The 22,473-nt window shown below is 42.0% G+C and overlaps 1 protein-coding gene across 1 annotated transcript; it reads left to right on the forward strand.

Annotated features, from left to right (window-relative positions):
- The first annotated feature begins 252 nt into the window (after positions 1–252).
- Positions 253–19,434, forward strand: QRFPR (pyroglutamylated RFamide peptide receptor). The gene is made up of 6 exons (XM_080588720.1): positions 253–715; positions 11,514–11,672; positions 12,031–12,092; positions 12,905–13,140; positions 14,712–14,809; positions 16,929–19,434. Exons 1-6 carry the CDS (start codon positions 376–378, stop codon positions 17,330–17,332), a joined length of 1,299 nt encoding a protein of 432 aa, XP_080444846.1. The 5' UTR covers positions 253–375; the 3' UTR covers positions 17,333–19,434.
- Positions 19,435–22,473: the final 3,039 nt, after the last annotated feature.

Below are 22,473 nucleotides of genomic sequence, written 5' to 3' on the forward strand. Positions count from 1 at the left end.
TCTGGGACCAAAGCCCGGACCACCCGCCCCCTCCACAACAGGTGCGGAGGACGAGGAGCGCCCTCCCGCTGCCGGGCCGGGGGCCGTGCCCTCACGGCCGCGGCGCCGCCCAAGGGCCGCCCCTCACACGGCGGCGGGGCCGTTGGCGGGGCGGGACGGGGCGGCCCCGCGCTGCGCGCTGATTGGCCGCCGCCGCTCCCCCCGCCCCGGGCTCTCTGGCCGCGGCGCCGCTGCCGCCTCAAAGTTTGCCGCCGGGCGGAGCGGTGGCCGCGGCGGGGCGGGGGCTCCGCCGCTGCGGACGAGGAGGGCTTCGTGTGCCCGGGCGGGCGCGCTGAGGGGCTGGGAGGAGGGCGGGTGGCAGGTGAGGGTGTCGCCATGCGGTCCCTGAACATCACCCCGGAGCAGTTCGCGCAGCTCCTGCGGGACAACAACGTGACGCGGGAGGAGTTCATCGCCCTGTACGGGCTGCGGCCGCTCGTCTACATCCCCGAGCTGCCCCGGCGCGCCAAGGCGGCCTTCGTCCTCGTCTGCGCGCTCATCTTCGCCCTGGCGCTGTTCGGCAACTGCCTGGTGCTCTACGTGGTCACCCGCAGCCGCGCCATGAGGACCGTCACCAACATCTTCATCTGCTCCCTGGCGCTCAGCGACCTCCTCATCGCCTTCTTCTGCGTGCCCTTCACCATGCTGCAGAACATCTCCTCCAACTGGCTGGGCGGTGCGTGCCGGGCCGGGACGGGACGGGCTCTCCTCGCCAAGCCTGCCGTCCCCGGGGTAGCCTCTGGGCTACCCGGAGCTGCTCGCCCCCGGGCTGCCCGCGGGTCGCCCCCTCCGGTGGTGCTCGGGTGCCTGTGCGTGGGTGTGTGGGTAAGGGGCTGCGCACAGGTCGCGTGGGGCTGCGTGAGGCGCTCCTGAGGTGGCTTTTTTGCTCTAAACTCGGGGTCCGAGCTCCTCATTCTCTCGTGGGGAGAAGGCCGTGTCCCTGGAGAAACAGGGGAGCGAGGGGATGCGCAGGATTTATCTTGAAATGGTGAAGCGGTGCGTTATTTTCAACGTATCCTCTTATCCTAGGAATTATGTTGTATTCCCACTAGTATGAAGGACCTTTCTGATAAGTAGAAAACACTAAAAAAAAATAAAATTAAAAAAAATGCATCCTAGATCGAAAGAAGTAAAGTAACAAAAAGACAAAGCTGAAGTAACCTTAGCAAAACGGTATTACTCCACCTTTTCTTGGTCTTAAAACACGGTGTTAGGCAATCGTAAGTGGAAAAGTGAAAGGGGTGGTTTTGCAGCAAGTAGCAGACAAGGTCTTGTAGGACTGCAAATTGAAATGTTTGTAGCAAAAAGATTGTTTGTAAAGTGGTGCTGTTAAATTTTGGTTTCCAAGGCTTCCTGTGGTGCTACTGTTGGAAGATAGCGAAGGTTACCTTCGGAGCTCTGAGATTTAATTCCAGCACATTTGATGGACTCGAATGCGGGATAGGAATTGGTCAGAGGAGATTTTAAAAGCACCCAGACACATAACACAAGGAGAAGTTGACTTTACTTTGGTCTCAAAGCCAAGAACTGTCAGGGAGGAGTGATGAATATGAAGCTACAGGTGCAAATGATAGTAAATACAATTAAATATTTTTTGCAGCTGTTTTATTTTCTTAGAAGATGTTTTGGGGCAGGCAACCCTCGTTTTTAAGATGATACAGATATTGAACCCCAAAATTAATGAGAATGTGTAATAAAAATAATGGGATAAATTGACAGCTATACTGCTGTGCCTTCGTTTTGACTATTGAAGTTCCAGTTCTTCTTGCAGATGAACACAGCAGAAACTTGCTGCAGGCATCAGGAGGTCCTGTGTAAGAGGGAGAAAACTGAATTGGGTAGCTTTTCCTAAAGATTAGAGTTGTCTTTCTCTCAAGATTAGAGTTGTGATTTCCCTCCCTTGTAGGGGGGATGCTGGTCTGTCAGCCTCAGACCACACATTTGACCAGAGCCATGTAAAAGCTGAGTCCAATGAAGCTTCCACCTGAGGTGAATTACAGCAGAAATAGCAGAGGCATGTGGAACAGTATAAGTAAAGCATGTATGTTTCCCTTCATCTTATGTTACTTGATGCTTGACAAAATCTACAAGTAGTGTAGAAATGATGGCATGGTTGCGACAAATATCTTCAGATATTCAGCACTTGGATATTTTGAAGTGTGCCATTGTATGGGTTTTACTGTACTTCTTGTCTACCTTCTTTGCAGTGCTAGAGCTTTTTAAGTGCAAATGGATTCACAGGTCCCATTGACTTTGATTTCAACCTTTACAGTCCCGGTAAGATAATTGGATTTAACTAACGTGGTATTGGCAGGGCATAATAAGTAGCATAATTGATGAATGTTGCCCTTCAGTGGGTGGGCAGGGAGTGAAGCAAAACTCAGGGAAATGAGATGTAAATTGAAGGTGTCCCAGGGGTTTCTGATTCTTCAGGCTCACACTGAAGCATGAATGGTGATTACAGTTATACTGCAAATCAGAGCCTGCCAGACTGGGAGGACTCTTTTCCTTGCTTGCTTTAAAGGTGTAATTTTCCTTTTGCCTTCCATTTTCTAGTCTGAGGAGGCTTTATCTCATCCACCTTAATGCAAGCTGCTCTGAGTAGTGCAAGCTCCAACTCTGTTAAGAAAAAGCTGCTTTGAGCATGCAGTATATTCTTGCTGGACAAAGTGGTGTGTACTGAGTCATTTGATGCATGAAATAGCTCTGGGTTTTTGAGCTTTTAGAGTCACTTCACTTCTTGATCTAGCTGCGCCTGTATCGCTAAAACAAGCATCTGTACTAGTTCATGTGTGCTGAGACACAAGTATGTTATGTACTTACCTTTGAGTTGGAGTTGGTCCTTTATTTCCATGCCTGTGTGCAGGTGTTTGTGTTTCTTTATCTTCTTTTCCCCTTCAAAAACACGCAACAGAACAGGAGAAGTGAGGGCAGAACTACAGTTGCTCTAGGATGAGATACAGAAGTAAGAACAGCCACAGCTTTAAAGTAGCTGTTAACTTTTAAGCCATTCCATGTTATCTCCGTAATGGGATGCTGTCAGAAAGGAATAATTACCATTTTGTTCCTTCTAAAGTGAGAGGTGAAACACTTTCACCCAAAAGGCCTCCAGCTGTGCATAGTTTACAATAGGACTCCAGGGAAAATGTTAATAGCTGGCAATGTGAAGTAATTCAAATTGTGAACGGTGGAGTCACTCCTCTGTAACAGATTGTGTTTGTCAAAATTCTTCAGAAACCGAAGATTTCTACTGTTACACTTACCAGAAGTCAATTCTTTTCCAGCAGAGATGTGAAAGGCACTGATGTGACTTCTTCCACAGTATATTTGTTAACACACTTTAACTTCACTTACAGTTTAGCACCTGGAGTTTCAACAAACTGAACGTGCAGCTTGTTTTGCCTGGTGATTATGCAGTGCTAACATAGCTGCTAGCTCCACATATGCAGTAACTGGGATCAGCTCCATCTTGACCAAAAATGGGTGAATCCATATTGTTTTCTATAACAGCGTGAGACTCTTAAAGTGATAGTATAAGATTCAATTTCTTATTTATACTTTGCAACTAAAAAGGCTGTAATTTCTAGAAGACCTTTACATAGAAATTCTGTGAACTAATCTCTCAGCGATGCAGAAGATACTGTGGAAGAAAAATTAAAATTGTGGCTTTGGTATAAATGATGGTTGGTATCATTTGTTTGCATGAAGGGGATGAGATTGGAACTTGAATAAGAAGTGAAATTGGTGCATGCAGCAAAGGTGGTCTTGGTGCAAACTGGAGTGATTTGAGGATTTTGCTCACTTATGATCATAGGTGAGAGACAACAGTAGAGGTCCTGTGGTCATACTGATGGCTGCCCTGTTAAGGGTCAATTTGGGCTTTTGTCTGGGCCAAATATCTAAGAGTTGCTTTATTTTCTGAAACAGATTCACTGAGTAACAGTGATATCTTTGCAAAACTGCCTGCAGCAACTGGAAAATTACTTCTCGTGTTGTATAAATATAATAGCCCTAGCAAAAGATAAAGTCAAAACATGAGATTTCTGTAGACCTAATACGTGTGCTGCATCTTGCTTGTGAATTTTGCATCTTATCAGACAGGATGTGTCTTCTTAAAACTGGTGTTGAAGGCTGTTTTTTCCTATCACATGGGGAGTACTGGGTCACCTGAAACACAGCAGCGTTTGAGATGCCCTTGTATATCTTTTCTGGCCTCCAGGTACTATGAAGGAGAGGTGCATCTTCTGTCTATTGCTGTCTTATCTGCCTATTACATATAGCTGCCTTGCTTCCTGAATGCATCTAAAGAAGCAGTAAAGGTCTTTTTAGGCACCTCGTATGCTCTTTGGTACAACAGTTCCTCGCCTCTACAAGTTTGGCTGAAAACCAAGTGGTGTGTCGTAGCCAGTTCTGCACTTAGGGTGCTTTCTGCACCAAACATCTTATGTCAAGCAGTGTGTTACTTTGCACAGTTTCTGTATGAGAATGCGTAAACATTCCCTTCTGACAAAATCATCATCAATAAAATCACTGGGCCTCTTTGTGCCTGGTATTCATAGATATCTCTAAGCTCTCATCATTCTTATTTTCAGTGTTGCTTCAGGACCTTGTTCTCACTGGCTCACTTCTGGAGTGTTCCTTGATGCTGGACAGTTTCCGTATGCTCTCAAACTCTGCTGGCATGCTGTTAGGGTTAATGCTAGACAGTAAAACTGGAGATGAGCTTCCAATAACTGGATATCTTCTTTTAAGCTTTTTTAACTTTTCAATTTAAGTTGTGTCTAGACTTGGTGTAAATCAAGTCAGAGACACAAGAACACTCTTCATCAGTCTCCCGCAGTGTAAGAGGTTATGCCTTTGGATTGTCTGCATCCATGAGAGCAAGATGATTTTAGTTCTCTGTTTTGCTGAAATCCTGCCTTTGCATTCATTCTGTCACTACTATTGTTTACTTGCACATATGTGCTTATAAGTAGAGGTAGGAATAAAATTCTGTATGAAGATAGTTTGAGAACAGGTTATCCAGTGAATACCTCAGTAAAGGAAATAATGGCCTTAGTTTTTTTTATTTTTTTAATATATAATTGGCAGGATGACATCTGACAAAAGCAGCAAAAGAATGTTGATAGAAGAAAACTTGTATGTTTAGCACAGGGAATTTCTGCAAATCGTGGATCAATATTCAACACAATGACTGATGTAAAATGTTTGCTGTTGCATTAATCAGGCAGAGAAAGCAAGCAAGTTGAAGAATGTGGATGGATTGGTTAGTGTTTTATCTGAGGTGGTTGTTATATTCTTGGCAGAAGTATCTGGCAATCTTTGCCGTGGATTGAGACTGTTTACCATGTCCTGTTCACGTCCCTGCCAACATCTCACCTGTTCCGCTTGCTGTTGCTACCCCAGCTGCAAGTGGTATAGTGCCCTTTGGTGGTTTGGTGTTCTAACAGCAGTGCTTTGCTGCAGAGCTGTCCTGCGTCCTTGCACATGCGTATTTGTTTTTACTCACTGATTGCTTTGTTTTGCAATAAGCTGCTGATGTGAGGTTTGCCTGAAGGCTGTGGTGCCTGTTTCGGTGGCTTTGTCAAACCATGGACAAAGCTGAATGTGAGCCTTGGTGGGGAAGGAGTGTGGATGGCGTGGAGACAGAATTCCTTGGCCAGCTAGCCCAAGCTGTGTTCACACTTTCAAATCACAGCACAGAGGGAATGGTGTGGACTGTACCATGTATTGGTAAACAAACTATGGGCTGTTCAAGGTACATGCTCTAATTGTGTGGGCTCAAACCGAACCCTTTTATCTTGTCTGCTGTACTTGACCTTAAACAGTGAGGTATAAATAACTACAGATCTTCTATTATTGTGTGCTACGCTCATATGTTGTTTGGGGCAGAGCAGTGCATAATGTTCATTATTCTCTACAGGTCACAGGTGAGAGGCTTGTGCGTCACAGCAAACTACTAAAGATACAAAATACCTGTATACCCAAGAGTCGGCATAAAACAATGCAGTGCCCAATCTAGTATGAAGTACCTTCAAGGATACAAGCTGTATTATTGCAACTGACTTGTTTTCTGCCCTGAAGTTACAAAATAAAAGAAAACAGACCTTGCTTGCATCAAGGAAGTTGGAGAAAACTGTTTTGGAAGTTGAGAGAGAGATTTTCCAGTGCAAGTGCTTGGTCAATAACACTTTAACAGAGGAAGCTGCAATTTAACTTTTACCAGAATGGTTTTAGAATTTTGCCTTTGTTACCCTAATAAAAGAAAAATAAACAGATGTTTCAAACAGTGGTGATGAAATGGCAAGCTTAGAGATACAGAGACAACATCTGATAATGAAGATGCGAAGAATTGCGGAAGGGCATACTGTTCATATTTGCAGCCTTCTGAATATATTGTCATTGGGGAAAACTAATAATTGATTGAATAAACCATGCAGTTTTTGGCAGTGCATGAGGAATACTTTTGGGAATGTCTTAGCCTCTTGCAAAGGAGAAGCAATTAGTTATTTTCATTCCCAGTAATCCCCTGTAAGTTTTCTTTCTCCATTGGTAATGGCTGGTATTAAATGCTTCAGTGCCTTCTTGAGTAATGATCTATTGGAGGTCTTTGCTGAAAGACTTACTTTGTAGGAAGTTAAACATTTTAATGCTTTACCACATCTTAAATATGTATATTTTAAAATATTCCAAGTCATGTTTCTGTATGGGGGGAGTATGACACTTAAGTGGAAAATGAGCAGGCATAAAAGGAGATACTTTCTCAGCAAGTTTCTCTTTAAAAATAAATAAATTTAATGGCCTTTAGATAGTCCTTGAAGAATATTTGTCAGATTCTTTCCACTACATACTACATTCCTGAAACTACTTCATAGTTTGCAAAAGAACTGAAGCAAAGCTCTGTTCTGGAAGATTGAACATAGACACAGCTCCCCCTGCAAGTGAAGAAGAGCCTAAGGAGTAGATGGGGTAGGCAGGGGTGGAAGGAATGGAGAAGAGGAGGAAAAATGCCTTTTTTCTTTTTTTCTTTTTTTCTTTATTTCCTGAAAGTAGCTACAAATTTCTTTACATCAAAGATGAGCTGCACAGAAGCAGTCGACAGAAGATGATTTTCTATTTTGAAGTTTTTCCCTCTGTAATCCTATGTATTGTATTTACCAGGCGATCTATCATTTTGAGGCCTGATGGAAGAAATCTAATTTTAGCCCATTAATATAATAAATTCATGGAGCTATTTTTCTGCCCTTATCGCACTTCTTGTCTTTGAAAGACAAGACAAACAATGACTTTTGTGCTTTGTTTTCAATGATTTAAATGCTGCAGGAGTTCGAGCTTAAAGGTTTAGAAATTACAGAGCAACCTGCTCAGCTTGGAAATAGTGAATGATGGAGCTGCTCTTAAACTCCTTCACTTAGCGCTGAAGGTGGCTTTAGTAATTTATGTCCATTTCAGATAGTGGCCCCGAAGATATTTCCCTTCCAGGATATCTGGGGCCCTAGTGGTAGGGCTTTCTTCTTGAGGTTGGAAGCAAGAATTCCAGGCCCCCTTTTCCGCAATTCTCTTGTTCAGTGATTACAGCTTTTGTTTAATTAAGGGGAAGGAAGAAGAGATGCATCGTCTGTGTTTTGGGAAGATCCCATAAAACCTACCTCACCTGTTAACATAAGCAAGGTTGTGTTTAGTGTCCAGAATACTGTGTCGAGTTTTGGACTCCAAGGACAAGGTATTCATAAACGGCTGAGTTCAGCAGAGGGCTGAAAAAGGATTGAAACCAATTCAAATGTAATTAAGGATGATGGAGCTGGATCTGAAGTCTGAGGTCAGATTTCCATTGAAGTTGACTCTTCATCTGTCTGTGACGCTTTAACCACTTTCTTCTTTGTTAAACAGTTTCAAACGCTGATAGAAACTAGAGCTGATTTTCTTGCTACTGTCATTTAAGTTTGGTGAAGTTTTACATATGAAGCACTGGAGTGCCTCATAGTTTCAGAAGATAGGAACTTGTGTAGTGAGTGACGATTCAAGGCAAACAATACCCCTAAAGTGTTGTGGTAACGTTAATGCAAGTTGATATTCAGAGATGCTGGCCTTAGTTGCATGAGGAGCTTCAGGGAGGTTGAAATAATGTCCTTTTGAAAATTTCTTGTTATTTTTTGCTTACAAAATGTACATGGCTGTTGTTTTTCCTTGGCTACGAAAGTTCAATTCACTAAGGAACCGAGATGTGTACATGTGACTGAGCAAGTGTCTATTTCAGCCAATTTCACCTGCAATGAAAAGCATCCTTTTGTTTCATGATTCTGGAATTGGTAATGTCTCTCCTCATTTAGCTCAGAAGGGTTAATCTATAGATACTGTGCAGACTCTTCTTTTTACTACCTTTTAAACGCTTACTTATAGCTTAGTTCGTCGCTTTTTGGGAATTTGCCTTCAGAGATAAGAAGTGAGGAATTTTTACAGCCTTTTTTCTTGGAGATTAAACTAATGGCATAATGTTAGTCTGTGCTCTTTGACTGTTATTTGAAGAAAATGGGAACGTATCAGTAAAGGCAATGAAAGTCTGAGTTTAGTGGATCTTTTCACTCTTCGTTTGGGAGTTACCACCCATTGAACTCAGCTGTTCTGTTTGCTCTTTGAATAATTAGACATAGGCTGAAAATTCTGCCAGACTCATAATTTTAGTGAAACTCACTGCCTAATTTTATTACTTAAGTAGGGTGATAGACTGATACTTCTTTGCTTCCTATGAGTGTTTTAGAGTTCTGAGACTTCAGTGAAGGAATCTTGTATTACAGTCAGCCCCCTACAATGGAGTATAGTTCAAATGGACTCAACTATTTGACTTCTTTCAGGATATGAAAAACAGTGTATGATGAAAGGTTTTTTTGCCACAGCTTTATCGCTCAAACTTGGACTCATTGAAAGAGGAGATTGTACACTTAAGAAAAATATTTAAATTTTGCTTTTCTGCTCATGTAGTTTTTTCAATTTTTGTCAGGAGTCACCTCCACTACTTTGTTAGTGGGGGAAAAAACTTGAAAGTGATAGCAGAAAACTAGATTTAGTAGGATTTTGAACTGAATGAAAATCTGATTTTCAGAAAAGACCAGAGACTGTGAGCCATAGCCTTTGATTTGGTTGTATTCAGCATTCAACATGTGCAAAGGTGCAACTTGAGCTTGCGTTTTATTATCTCAGTGCAGAAGTTTCACCATCTTCTGGTTGAAGGGCTATGAATTTGATGGTCTGGGTCTGGTGCTTGTATGTGTAGTGTATCCCATATCATACTGGGTCTGATGAGAAACGGATAAGATGTCAAGATGATGACCATGTTTCATGAGAGGTTGACTTTATGCTTATTTTGTTCCTGCCAGCTCCCTGGCAAAATACATTCTAGGTCAGAAACTGTGGTAAGAAGCAGACGTACAGCCTTCTATACAGTTCCTGCTGACCATGCTAAAATTTCAGTTGAATAGATTAAAATTGGGCTGTGTGGTATATATTTTTAATTTTATTTTAAGACAGATCTGTGAGCATGTTGGCTCTGGTGCTGGTGTTGACTATGTATTTCGAAGGTCCTTGACTTGAAGGTCCATCCACTTATCCCCTGTCCTCCCTCTCCCTTTTTTGAGCTACAGAAAGTGATTTTTTTCCTCTCCCAGTTAGGATTGATCAAACCAGTGGAAAACCAGTTCTTTCTAGATAGAAGTTTACCTGGTCCTTGTTCCCTGTATGGAGAGCAGGATTGAGTTTTGATAGCTTCCATTCTGTGTTCTTTCTGTTTCCTGTGCTTTTCTTTCATAAGGTGTCTGTAGGATCTTAAAGCTTAACTTAGTCAAATGGTTATCTGATCCAGTTCTGCTATGAGTTTATGGAGTGTATCTGGGTAAGGTGTAAATAATGATGACATAAAGGAAATATCGACAGCTGTTCCAGGAACTAATAGCCAACACTGAACTGTAGGCATGTAAGAGAACTGTAGGAATGCAGATACACAAAATGACCTCAGGGTCAGAAATGGACAGAAAATGAGTGAACGAGGAACAGGCTGGGAAAGGTGTTAACACAAGATTTTTGTTGAAGACTTATTTAAACACAGTTTCTAAGATGGCTGGACTTGAGTGTGAGTAATGGAGAATGATAAATAACCTGGTAAGAATTAAATATGTACTTTTTGGAAGCTATAGCACCAACAAAATCTAAAGATTGGTGATAGTTACACATAAATACAGCATCTCACTGGAAACCTATACAACCATGAAAATGCAGCTAGGAAATTGCATTTAATTTCAACATTGTCATCAACTTAGTGTGTTAACTGGGGGGAAGAAGGGTGATTTGGAGAATGGAAAAACGATAAAGAGGTTGAATTTTTCTCTGAAGTTATGCATAGCAGAGGACTCCTCTAATATAACACTCAGCAGAACATTGCTTTAAGTGCCAAAGTGTACAAATAGAGTGGTATTTAAATGAGCAGAAGAAATGTATTTGCAACAGCAGGAAAAAGTCAACTTCTAAACAAGTGACACTAAGACCTTGTAAAAACTAAAGGGTTATCTGCTGAGGTAAAAGATAGTATCCCTGTAACTTTACATTTGACAGTAAATGGTGGAAGACTTGGTCAAAAGCAAAATAGGAATAAGTCTTGGAATGATACAGAGCAAGTGGATGTAGAATCATAGCGTAACCTAAGTTGGAAGGGACCCACAAGGATCATATAAATCCAACTCTTGGCTCCACACAGGACAGCCCTAAAATCAGACCCAATGTCTGAGGGCATTGTCCCAATGGTTTTTGAACTCCGGCAGGCTGGGTGCTGTGACCACTGCCCTGGGGAGCCTGTGCCAGTGCCCGACCACCCTCTGGGTGCAGAACCTTTCCCTAACACCCAGCCTGACCCTCCCCTGTCCCAGCTCCATGCCGTGCCCTCGGGTCCTGTCGCTGTCCCCAGAGAGCAGAGCTCAGCGCCTGCCCCTCCGCTCCCCTCGTGAGGGAGCTGCAGGCCGCCATGAGGCCTCCCCTTGGCCTGCTCTGCTCTGGGCTGAACAAACCAAGGGGCCTCAGCTGCTCCTCACACATCTTCAGATCTCCAGACCCTTCACCATCTTTGTAGCCCTCCTTTGGACACTCTCTAATAGTTTTATGTCCTTCTTATATTGTGGCACCCAAAACCGCACACAGTGCTCGAGGTGAGGCTGTACCAGTACAGAGTAGAGTGGGAATAACAGTAGGCATTAATATGTCCTTAGAACTCTTGTTCTTACAGGTGTAGTATGCGCAATGGAAGAATGACTATTGGAAGCTGCATTTGATGAATTGTTTAAATAGGAGACTTAGCGGTTTAACTGTTAAAAAAAATATATAGAAATACTAGTCTGTTCTTTTTGCGTGATATCACTTTGTATAACGGTAGACTTATTAGTATTTTTTCATGAGCCACAACAGTTGCATGTTTTACTTTCTGACAATTGCAGGTGCCTTTGCATGCAAGATGGTACCGTTTGTTCAATCCACTGCTATTGTAACTGAGATTCTTACAATGACCTGCATTGCTGTGGAAAGACATCAGGGAATTGTGCATCCACTAAAAATGAAATGGCAGTACACCAATAAAAGAGCTTTCACAATGCTTGGTAAGCTTTTTTTTTTTTCTTTCTTAAGAAGAGAGGTTCAAAATTTGCAAGCACTGCTAAAGGAATGTCACAATTGCAAATGATCCTTCCGTTGTAACACAAAGAATATAGGTAATTGTGCTCACGCAAATTAAATTGCCTTTGTATGTACATACTGATAAATGAAGGTATTGTGAGAGAAGGGAAATTGATAACAGAAGATCTTGCTGTTATGAATGTTGATTGATGTATGCCTCATTGAAAATTACTATTAAATAGTCTATTTTGCATGGTTTTTAAAGATGAAGCTGTTAAACTGTTCATACCAAAACTTACACTCCTTGTTGTACAGAGTACTAAAAAAATTATTTGTTTACAGGCATAGTCTGGTTGCTGGCAGTTATTGTTGGGTCACCTATGTGGCATGTTCAACGGCTTGAGGTATGTTAGGTGAAACGGGAATTTATATTTTCAACTCAGTCCTTCCTGGATCTTTTTGCACCTTTAGCAATGAGATTGAATAAGCTCTTGAGAAATGTAAGAGGGGAATAACAGAAATGGAGTTTTGGTTGTATGTGCCAGCATGAGAAAGATGAATAATTAGGACTTGCATGCACTACAAGATGGACTGCCAGCAGGGACTAGTCATGTCTGCCCTCATTAGGTCAAAGAGCACTGATTGTATCTGGGATTTGCACTGTAGCTTTCTTTCTTCTTTTTCTTGAAGTGCACTGACTCAGCAATGTAGGACTTAGATTGATGTTTCAGGATGATGATGTCTCCTGCAAGATTTTGAAGAACTGTATCTAGTTTAAAGTGTAATTAACTGCGCATTATAGTTTAAGGAGTTACTGTACACTTATAGAAAAAAAAAAAAAGACTTGCCAGAATCTGTTGCTTGTGAGTCTGAATGCTTACAAATTTATTCTAAAAAGTTGAATATGTGAAGTGTCTATACACCTATCTCTATTCACAAAATACGTAGCCGAGACTTTCTTTGAAAAATCCTAGTGTAAAAAAAAGTTTTGAGGAGTGCAACTTAGAGCATCTCCTGACCTTTCTTTGTCAACTTGGGTCAATACAACACTTAATGTGGAGAAGTGGTTGGAAGAACTTTCTCACTTTAAAAGGTCTCTCTGTTGAATTTCAGTTCTTGTATTAAGAACCAAGAATATTTCAATAATGCATTTTTTTTTTTTTTTTACACTTGGGATAATTACTGTAGTGACTCAACTCCTTTATGCTTGTTACAGGTTAAATATGACTTCTTGTATGAAAAAGTCTATGTTTGTTGCCTGGAAGAATGGGCCAGTCCAATTTATCAGAAGATATATACTACCTTTATTCTTGTTATACTCTTTCTTTTTCCACTGATATTGATGCTTTTTTTGTACACTAAAATTGGTTACGAACTCTGGATTAAGAAACGAGTGGGAGATGCTTCTGTTCTTCAAACCATTCATGGGAATGAAATGTCTAAAATATCAAGGTTTGTAAAATAAAATACAATTGGCATTTTGACTTTTAGAAAGCTATTTTTATTGACAAGTTTTGAGAGCCAGTGCAAAGAGATCCATCTTATCTGTGGGGAATTCGGCAGGCATAGCCTGGATTTTTAAAGCTAGCTAGTTATTTAAACAAGATACCCATATTAATGCAACTTAAACAGTTTTCATCAAAATGTAGAATTGCCATACCTTGAATGTCAAGCTCTCTCAATAAATCTGATATCCTTCATCATGAAATCCTTCTTTTTAAAAGATGTAGGTCATGAGTTGGAAAGTAACTTGGAAAAATGTTGGTAGGTTATTTCCTTATATTCTATGGAAAGTTCTTTATAGAATTCTAAGACTGTGAATACTGTTTTATGATCTTATAAGTTAAACTGGTGTGGGGGGAGGGGGGAGGAATCAGAATTCACTTTAAAACTACTTTCACACAGTTTATCTTGTTATAACTTCTGACGAGTTTTTGAATGTTCTCAGATTTGTTTGTGTGAGACTACCTGGATGGTAGCTCTGTATCTGAAAAGTTATCTTTTTTGTTCACTGATAATTACTGATTTTTGTAAGTTTGTGTACATTTATAACATCTTTGCTATTGAGCACTATATATGGGCTACCCTTCATATTACCTCACATTTTTGCCTTTAGTTTGGCAAATTGATCCATTGAATGATGTGCTAGAAACCTCTAACAGGTCAATTCATTGAGGAGCATATCACCTTAAATATGTTCTGTAAGAAATAGCTTCAAGCTGCTTGTAAGTAATGGTTGCTTAGACATTTGTCTAATGAAGTACCCAAGGAAGTAGATGATTTTATCAATCGGAACTAAAAGAGGATGCAATTTTACAGGAGTTAAGATGATGTGAGCTTTGGGCTACTCCTTGGCTTAGTGAATGTCCCACGTAGTGGGAAGAAGATTCTGTAACTGCAAGTGTTACTTCTTTAGCTCAAGTGAGAGATCTATCTTGGGATCTAGAAATGTAGTTATATGAATAGTATATCATTTTGAGAAAAATGATAAATTCATGTGTACCTTGAGTTTGTGAGGCATTCTGGTGCAGGCAAGGGAGCATATTTCTTGCTCTCAATTCCAGCACTTTACTTACCAACAAAGGCTGAATGTTGCAGGCATAGCTTCACCTACTCTCAAATTCTTTGTATAATCAGGTGCTGCAGGTATGGCAGTGCTCCCAGTTCTAGGACTGAACTCTTGTTTTTGGAGCTATTAATGGAATTTCATGGTTTTTAACCCATCTGTTACTGTTGGAATTACATCTGCTTGAATAGAATGAAAATGCAAGACATGCTTATGTCATTGCTTGCTGCTGCTATGGAAATGCCTTGCATTCCTGACAGGGATTATTTGTTTACTAGTTTTATATGCTACCACGGTTCTTGTTTCAAAGGGAATGATGCGCTTCTGAGCATTCTTCCAGGGTTTTGTTTGCATCTGCAATCATCGGACATGTTTGCATGTTTCACTCAGTGAAACATATGTAAACCACAAATCAATTCACAGTGATTCAGTATGGAATGTCTTGATGCAATTTCAGGAAGAAGAAGCGAGCAATTGTTATGATGGTGACAGTGGTGTTTCTCTTTGCAGTCTGTTGGGCCCCTTTCCATGTGATCCACATGATGATAGAATACAGTGAGTATCTGCAACGTGTCATATAATAAAGTCTTTCCTAGTGTGCTTTTTCTCTTTTCTGATAATGGAACTACAGATTATGAAAAGCTAGCGCCGCTGCAGCATTCGGCTATAAAATATGTCTGTTAGCACAGGTTAATGGTGTGCTTATAAATCCTGAATCACTGTCTTGTAATGGAGGTGCGTAATCAACAACAGATGAATTATTCTGAAGTCTGAGGGATAGAATGTTCTGCTGTGCTCACACAAAATGTAAGTACATTTCAAAAAACCTCTTATCAGATGTAGTGTTTGGGAAATACCTTGTATCTGAGATATACTTGTGTGTCAGCCACATCCCCTCTTCCCTGCTATGTGAGTAAAAAAAAAAAAAAAAAGATCCTTATGTCTTACTGTAAACCTGACTGGACTTTGTTGCAGGGACGGTTGGGGGGGAACACAAACTCTCTGCCAGCTCTTTTAGAATTTATATCCTAAAAGAGGAGGTTGCCATTGCTTTCTGAATTTGTACAGCACATAATCCAGTTCTGAAAAGGAGGTTTACTATTCATAATGAAACTCCAGAAATAGCAAGACTTGAATATTAGGATGGTGAGCCTATCTCTGTAGATTCATTTTCTTTCCATGTCTGTCATCCTACCCTAATTTGCTGGAAGGTCAAAAGTACCAGGTTGGAAGGTAAAAGTTCTTTGCAAGTAGAAAACCCCTTGAACATATAACTTTTGAAATTAAATTTAAATTTGATACATGAAGATTTCTATTTGCATCTACATAAATTATCATACTGCTTTGAGTTAAACTGCTGTGAAATATTTATCTTTTCACTTGGCCTGGTTTTAATGAGGTAGGCATATTTGGAAATATAAGTACTGGACATCACAGTGATAATGGTGAGGCACTGGCACAGGTTGCCCAGAGAGACTGTGGATTCCCCATCTCTGGAGTTGTTCAAGGCCAGGTTGGACGAGGCCCTGGGCAACGTGATCTACTGGGTGGCGTCCCTGCCCATGGCTGGGCGGCTGAAACTACGTGATCTTTAGGTCCCTTCCAACCCAAGCCATTCTGATTCTATGATAATATCCCTTTATTATTATTATCTTCTAATCCATCTGAACTTCTTCAGTGCTCTGGGTTGGACACTAGTTTTGAAATACACTCTTGTTATCTGCCCTCTTCGCTATTTGCCTAAATTTGCTTGGGTCTTGCACAGTTCACTTCCTATCTCCTACATGGGTACTGTGACAGGATGTGGGACTGCAGCTGGCAATGCCTACTGCAGCAGTAGCTGTTGTACTCTACTTTGAAAATATAGCAGCCATTTATTTGCTTTCTATTTCAGATGAGATTGTAGGTAAGTTAGCAGTTCTGCAGCCAGTTAGCAGAACCAAATCATGTTTATATGTGGGAAGAATAAAAAATACAAAGCTGTGGCTATTAAAATTGTCTGAGTTGTCCTGTGATAGGGTTGCCTGTAATGATCCATGAACAGGGCTCTGTATAATACTTCGCTTTTTTCACTGCCAATTTGGTGGATTATTTCAGCTGCTGCATGGCCTTTATTTTGCTGTGTAAACCTTTATACTGCTTATTCCAAGTTTGGTAGCCAAGTATTTAAATTCAAGGAATTCAATGTGATCTCAATAATTAAGAGTGAGGTATGACCAAGAAGATGCATTTTTTATACCATGAGATGATCTGTGCCAGCAAAGATGAGGAAGCCATGAATGGTTGGTGGCAAGACAGGGATTGGCATTGTTGTGTTATAGTACTTAGACATTGGAGAAGGATGTGAAATGCAGAGCCAGAAGAAAAATAAACAAGGCCTATGTTTAGGAAATCAGAAGTTTTCTGTTACTCTGCCACTAAGCAAGTTTTCTGGCTAATAAATTGCTTATTTTGGACTATTCTGTTCTTCCTGATGTATACAAAAAGCAGGGTTGTGTGGTAGATTGTATTCTTTCCTTGCTGATGAAATCCTGTTGATAATATTAAAGGCCTCTAGCAAGGCTTTTTGTTGACGTTAAACAAAAACTTCTAATGCCATACTGGATATATATATAGGCTAAGCAGTGGATATTTGTCATTCTTTGCTTATAGCGTGCTTCCTTTTTCTTTCCAGGTAACTTTGAAAAGGAGTATGATGATGTAACAGTCAAAATGATCTTTGCAATCGTTCAAATTGTAGGATTCTTCAATTCTATTTGCAACCCTATTGTGTATGCTTTCATGAATGAGAACTTCAAGAAAAATTTTCTGTCTGCCATCTGCTTCTGCATTGTCAAAGAAAATGTGTCACCAGCCAGGCAACTTGGAAATTCAGGGATTTCTATGAGGCAGCAAAAGGCAAGTGTTTCTCAAAGAGATCCTACTGACTCAGATGAGGCAAGGAGGGAGGCATTCAGCGATGGCAACATTGAAGTAAAGTTCTGTGATCAACCGGCTTCAAAAAGGAATTTGAAAAAGCACCTTTCCTTATTCAGCTCTGAGATTACTGGGCATTCTGCATTGGGAAGTGGACAGTAGCATTGCAAAGGTTTTCAGAATGGGAAAAAAATGTTCTCTTTATATCATAACTTTGAACAAGCCATTTAAAGTAGTTTTCTACTTTAACTGTTGAAATGAGAGAGGGGGAAAATATTTTGATTATAATGTTGGAATAATGGTCAAGAAAATGTAATATATTTTATAAAGAAAAGGAATAAAATTTTGGAAAACAATCTCACTGTGTGATTTCCAGAAAAATATTTTTCTTCCTCAGCTAATTTGGGGCTTGCTTGCCCTCTGATTTAGGTATACCAAACAACTGTTGGTATATATGGTCTGTTTATTCTGTCTGGTTCCTGGCACTCTGCTGGACTGTACTCAGCTGAATGCCAGAAGATAAGAACTATGGAGAGAGTGCACACTTCCTTTGGACAGCTTAGGAATCTCACATGGGTCTAATGCTGTTTATAAGATCTGCTCTGTGCAGCTCTGAGGACAGAGAAACTTCATATCTGAGTTCAGGAAAAATGCAGACTGAGATGCAATTCTGTTTTTGCAAAGTATGTGAAAGCCAGCCAGAATTTGGTTCTGAACAAATTGTCATTTAGATTTCATGCATGTCTGGATTTTGTTAACAGGAAGTTAATAGAAATTAACAATGCATGTATAACTAATGTGTTATTTTTACAAGTTAATTTTTGGGTACAAATTTAAAGGCCAGCGTCCTTCCCTGTAAACTGCATTATTCCTCCTGAAAAAGGTAGAAGTTGAAAAAGTGCTATACAAATCAAGGGCCTGCATATCCTCGAAGTGTGGTCTGTAAACACTGGATTTATCTTAGTCATGCTTTCATATGCAGTTTATGGTTGGAAATTGTGTTGCTGTTTTCTGGATGTATACGAGGGCCAGGCTCAGAGCCTGTTGGACTCTACAGAAGACTTCTAGTTGAATACTGTAGTCTTTTGACCAGACGTTTCTCTGAAGATTTGCACAAACTTTTTTCTCTCTCCCTCATCCTTGGAGTGGATTAAATACTGTGGAAAGCCAGTATTACAAAGTTGAAATCCATAAAATTCTAAAAAAAAAAAAATAAAAAATATAAAAAAAATTGCCGTCAGTGTGTCCAACTGAAAACCTGTAAAATCAAAAGTTTCTTATGAGTGTGGGACTGGGAAAAAAATTATGATCTAGAATGGTATCCTGTGATCTGATCCCACAAGCAAGGCTTTGAAATGCGTAATTTACAACTCCAGTTAAGTTTGGTTTGAACCCTTCAGTTGCCTGTGAAATGTTGATGTTCTTCTGTCATACCTTGCTTCCCCTAGCAGATTTTATATTTCATTTACACATAATTGTTAATGAAAATGATTCACTGATATTCATGGATAATTTGGACGTACACCGGTCCTTCTGTGTAATATTTACAGACAGCCATTGGGTAAGGCATTCTGATGCTGGCTTGTGACATATTCTTTATTATTTATTTTACTGTATATGATATACTTTGATGCAATTACAGAGAGAGATTCTGAACTTGCCCTGACAGCCAGGAATTATGAGCACTCTTGTTTATATTAGTATATATATTAAATAAAATACTGACTTCAGAGTGCTAGGTCTGGGTGAAACAGCATGAGTGAAATCAGATTTTGCCTCAGTCAGTCATGCAACCATTCCCCTGTGCATTACCTTTGAATAATGCTGGTAAGCAACAGCAATGATTTTTGCCTGTGATGACATCTGTGATTTTCTTTGCATTTAGTTCAAATTTCTAGAAATGTCTCTCGTAGTGAAGTTTTCTGCACTGCAAATAGGGGTTCAAAGGTTTAACACCGTTTTCCTCGGTGCAAAGTTGATCTGGCTGATGATGAGAACTATGTGGTTTGACAGAATATATTACTGAAAAGCACTTTATCTTAAGCTTTTCACTTTATTTGTACTGCTAATTTCAATGACATTTTAACAATGAAGTTGATAGCTGCTTTGTAAAACTTCCAAGTATTTTGTGCTTTTGTTTTAACTGTTTCTTCTATTGTATCATAAAATGTTATCTCAACAAATGACTGTTATAGTATTGTATTTTTTTAATTAAAATTCCATTTTGGTATTGCTAGTGCTGTTTGCACTGGGAGCATCTACTATGAACTTTGAGTCTTTGTTTGGAGGTTTATGTAAGCTTATATTTACATTTTTAGGGATTAATTTCCAGTTCTATTACAAGTTCCAGCTGCTACTGTCATCCCAAGAGATGTGATTTAAAGGGCTTTTTACTGAAAAAGGTAGGACAGGAAAAAAATCCAATCTTGTGGTAGGAGAGAAATGGTATTTCAGTGCAGATATGTGGTTACTGTTAGATTAATATAAACCAAACTAATACAGACAGTTCTTGTACATCTTAATAAACTATATCATTAGTGCCTTTTGACACAATAGTTTTCTCGAGCCAGATAATCTTGTGAGAAATCCTAGCTGCAAGGAATAGAAGATGTTTATTGAATTGAGCAGAACCAAGATTTTGCCCATGTTTTCTTAATTTGCTGGAGCTTTAGCTTTGATTTAACTAACACATCATTCTGTTGAATTGAGTCACTTTTCTGTCCAGGCTAGTAGCCTTTCCCTGTCTCTTGCAATGGTTCATATCATGTGTTTGAGTGTTTGGCTGTGACTGGGTACTTTATCCAAGGGAAAGCTAACACTGCTGTGAAAAGAACAGCCCCACTCTTCTCCCAGCTTGCCTGCTTATTTCTATTTTATCTATGATACTGTTCCTATTTTATCTATGATACTATTTTATCTATGAAACTGTCTTTACCAACTCCTGATTACTCTTGCTTGCATGAGTAATTTCCTGTTCTAGGATTTCTGGTCTTTTTCCTCTGTCTTGCCAGAAGTGGGAGTTTTCCTTTCTGACTTGTCAGTAGCAGCTGCAGTGATCAGAGCTGCCTCTTTCAGACTTAATTTTAAAGAGGTGTTAATCTCTGCTTTAAGGAAAAAAAAAAAAAAAAGTGGTTATTTCTGCCTGCATTTAATAAATAACAACAACAAAAGTCATGCTGGAGTAAATTAGTGTTAAAGGTATTTGACCTCATGTAACTGTAGATGAAGCTGGTGCATCAGAAGAACTAATGGCAAAATGTGTTTTAGAGTCAACAGCTGAACTGTGATGCTGTATTCCATCTGCAGGAATAAATTAAGAACACAGTGGACTACTCTCCTCCAGAGTTGCATAAGTGTTTATCATTAAACACTTTTCTGAAACGCCTGCAGAATCTGGTCTTAGATTAGGACACTTAATCTGCTTTGAAATTCTCTTGATGCCAGCATCTGAAGAAGCAGAGGCTGGTGCACTTGCTCCTTCTGCAAAAGGCAAAGCCCCCCGAGGTTTCCCCAAGAAGGGCAGGAAAAAGCAGCCGCTGAGGTTGTGAATCAGAACCTTTATTTGAGCAATGTTTGAGAGAGACGTGGGGTGGGGTGGCGCGGAGGCGTGCCGAGCTCTTTGTCCATAGCCGCGGGGCCCATTGGTGTGCTTGTAGGACCATGGCCGGGGTCAGACGGGGTCCTTGTGTGCTTCCTGCTCCTCCGGTGGCTGTGGTTGTAGAAAGCTGCACCAGCCTTCAGTGGCCGCGGAGGGATCGGGCAGAGGAGGGAAAGGACAGTGGCAGACCTTGGTGTGCTCGGGGGTTTGTGCTGGGGTGAGAAAGGAAAATGACCAAAAAGAGCAGCCCCAGACGGTTGCCAGGGTCAGCCCCCGCATCCTTGGGTGCGGCTCTCCCAGCCTCACTCCGAGGCCGTCCATCTCACATCTCCGTGACAGCCAGGAGATGCCCACCATAGCCCAACCATGTCATCTTCTGGCATGCTGTGGGACCGTGGTGGGGTGTGGGTTGGGGATCGCTTATCTGTCCTGTAGAGCGTTGGCAGCTCTTCCTTCCAGCTGAGTTCTCAAGGGGAGAGAAGCCAGGAGTGTGCCGTGGTCTGGTCCCATCGCTGTGTGTGTCTGGCTTTAATAAGAGAAGGAACAAACCGAGCAGCATCCCCCTGTGACCACAGGCTGCCCCAACCTCTCTACCCAAGGGTCTTGAGTGTCTCACCACATCCATCCGTGTCCCGTCATCGTGATGGAGCGGTCACTGCCATCCTGGTCCAAGTGCGTCACCTCGCTGCTTGCTGTTAGAGTGCGGTGGTGTGGGTTGGGGCGATCTTACCTCTCCTGTAGAGAGCTGGCAGCTCTTCCTTCCAGCTGAGTGGTCGAGTGTAGCAAGGCCAGGATTGTGCCATGGTCTGGTCCCATCGCTGTGTGTTTCTGGCTGAAAGAGAAGAAGCACCAAACGGAGCAGCATCCCCCTGTGACCACGGACAGCCCCTGCCTGTTTGCCCGAGTCTCTAGCGTCTCACCGAGGCTGTCCGTGTCCTGTCGTCCTGATGGAGCGGTCACTCTTGTCCTGGCCCGATCGTGTCACCGTCCTGCTTGCTGTGAGACAGCGGTGGGTGTGGGTTGGGGCGATCTTACCTGTCCTGTAGGGCGTGGACAATTGTCCGGCACAGTGCTGGAAAGGAGCGGCCAGGAGCGTGCGGTGGTTTAGTTCGGCCAGTGTCCTGTAGGGCGCCGAGAGCCATTTGAGGTGAGGGCCTGAGGAGAGAGGAGAGAGGAGCTGAATTCCTCTGGTTGAGTTTGTGTCCGGAGCGGAGGCTGGAGCCGCAGGAGCAGGCAGCCGAGCAGCCTCCCCGTCAGCACGGGCAGCCATCGCAGGGCTGCCCAACTGCCCAGCTGCCGTTGGGGCCAGCGTTCCGGGGCCAAGGCCGTCCCCGCCCCTTTGTGCCATGGGGCACCCCCTGCCTGCTGTGACATGGGCGGTGCATCACTGGGGGGGGGGCAGCAGGGGATGCGGAGCCCAGGCCTGGGCCAGGCGGTGGAAAAGGTGCCCAGGTGTGTGCGCAGGGCTGCGGGGCCGTGCCAGCAGGCTGTGGGAGCGTGCTGGGGTCCGGCTGGGGCTGTGCTGCCTGCCCTGCAGAGCTCTGAGAGCTCCCCGCCGAGGGGGAGAGGCCAGGAGCGTGCCCCGGTTCGGTCCCGTCGCTGCCCGTGCGTGCGGCTGGAAGAGGAGAGGCAAGCAGAGGGGAGCCCCCCGGCTGCCCCCCATCTCTGCGCAGGGGGACACGTCTGTTCGTGCCCACCGTGGAAG

The sequence above is a fragment of the Anser brachyrhynchus genome (assembly GCF_964034855.1).
Source record: "Anser brachyrhynchus genome assembly, chromosome: 4".
In the NCBI taxonomy this organism is placed as follows: domain Eukaryota; kingdom Metazoa; phylum Chordata; class Aves; order Anseriformes; family Anatidae; genus Anser; species Anser brachyrhynchus.

What these genes read in the sequence shown, in the direction of transcription:
- QRFPR (XM_080588720.1), top strand. Translation starts at nt 376, where the DNA reads ATGCGGTCCCTGAACATCACCCCGGAGCAGTTCGCGCAGCTCCTGCGG. An exon ending in GGCATGTTCAACGGCTTGAG is followed by an intron (nt 12,093 to 12,904) that starts GTATGTTAGGTG and finishes TGCTTGTTACAG; the next exon opens with GTTAAATATGACTTCTTGTA. An exon ending in CCACATGATGATAGAATACA is followed by an intron (nt 14,810 to 16,928) that starts GTGAGTATCTGC and finishes TTTTCTTTCCAG; the next exon opens with GTAACTTTGAAAAGGAGTAT.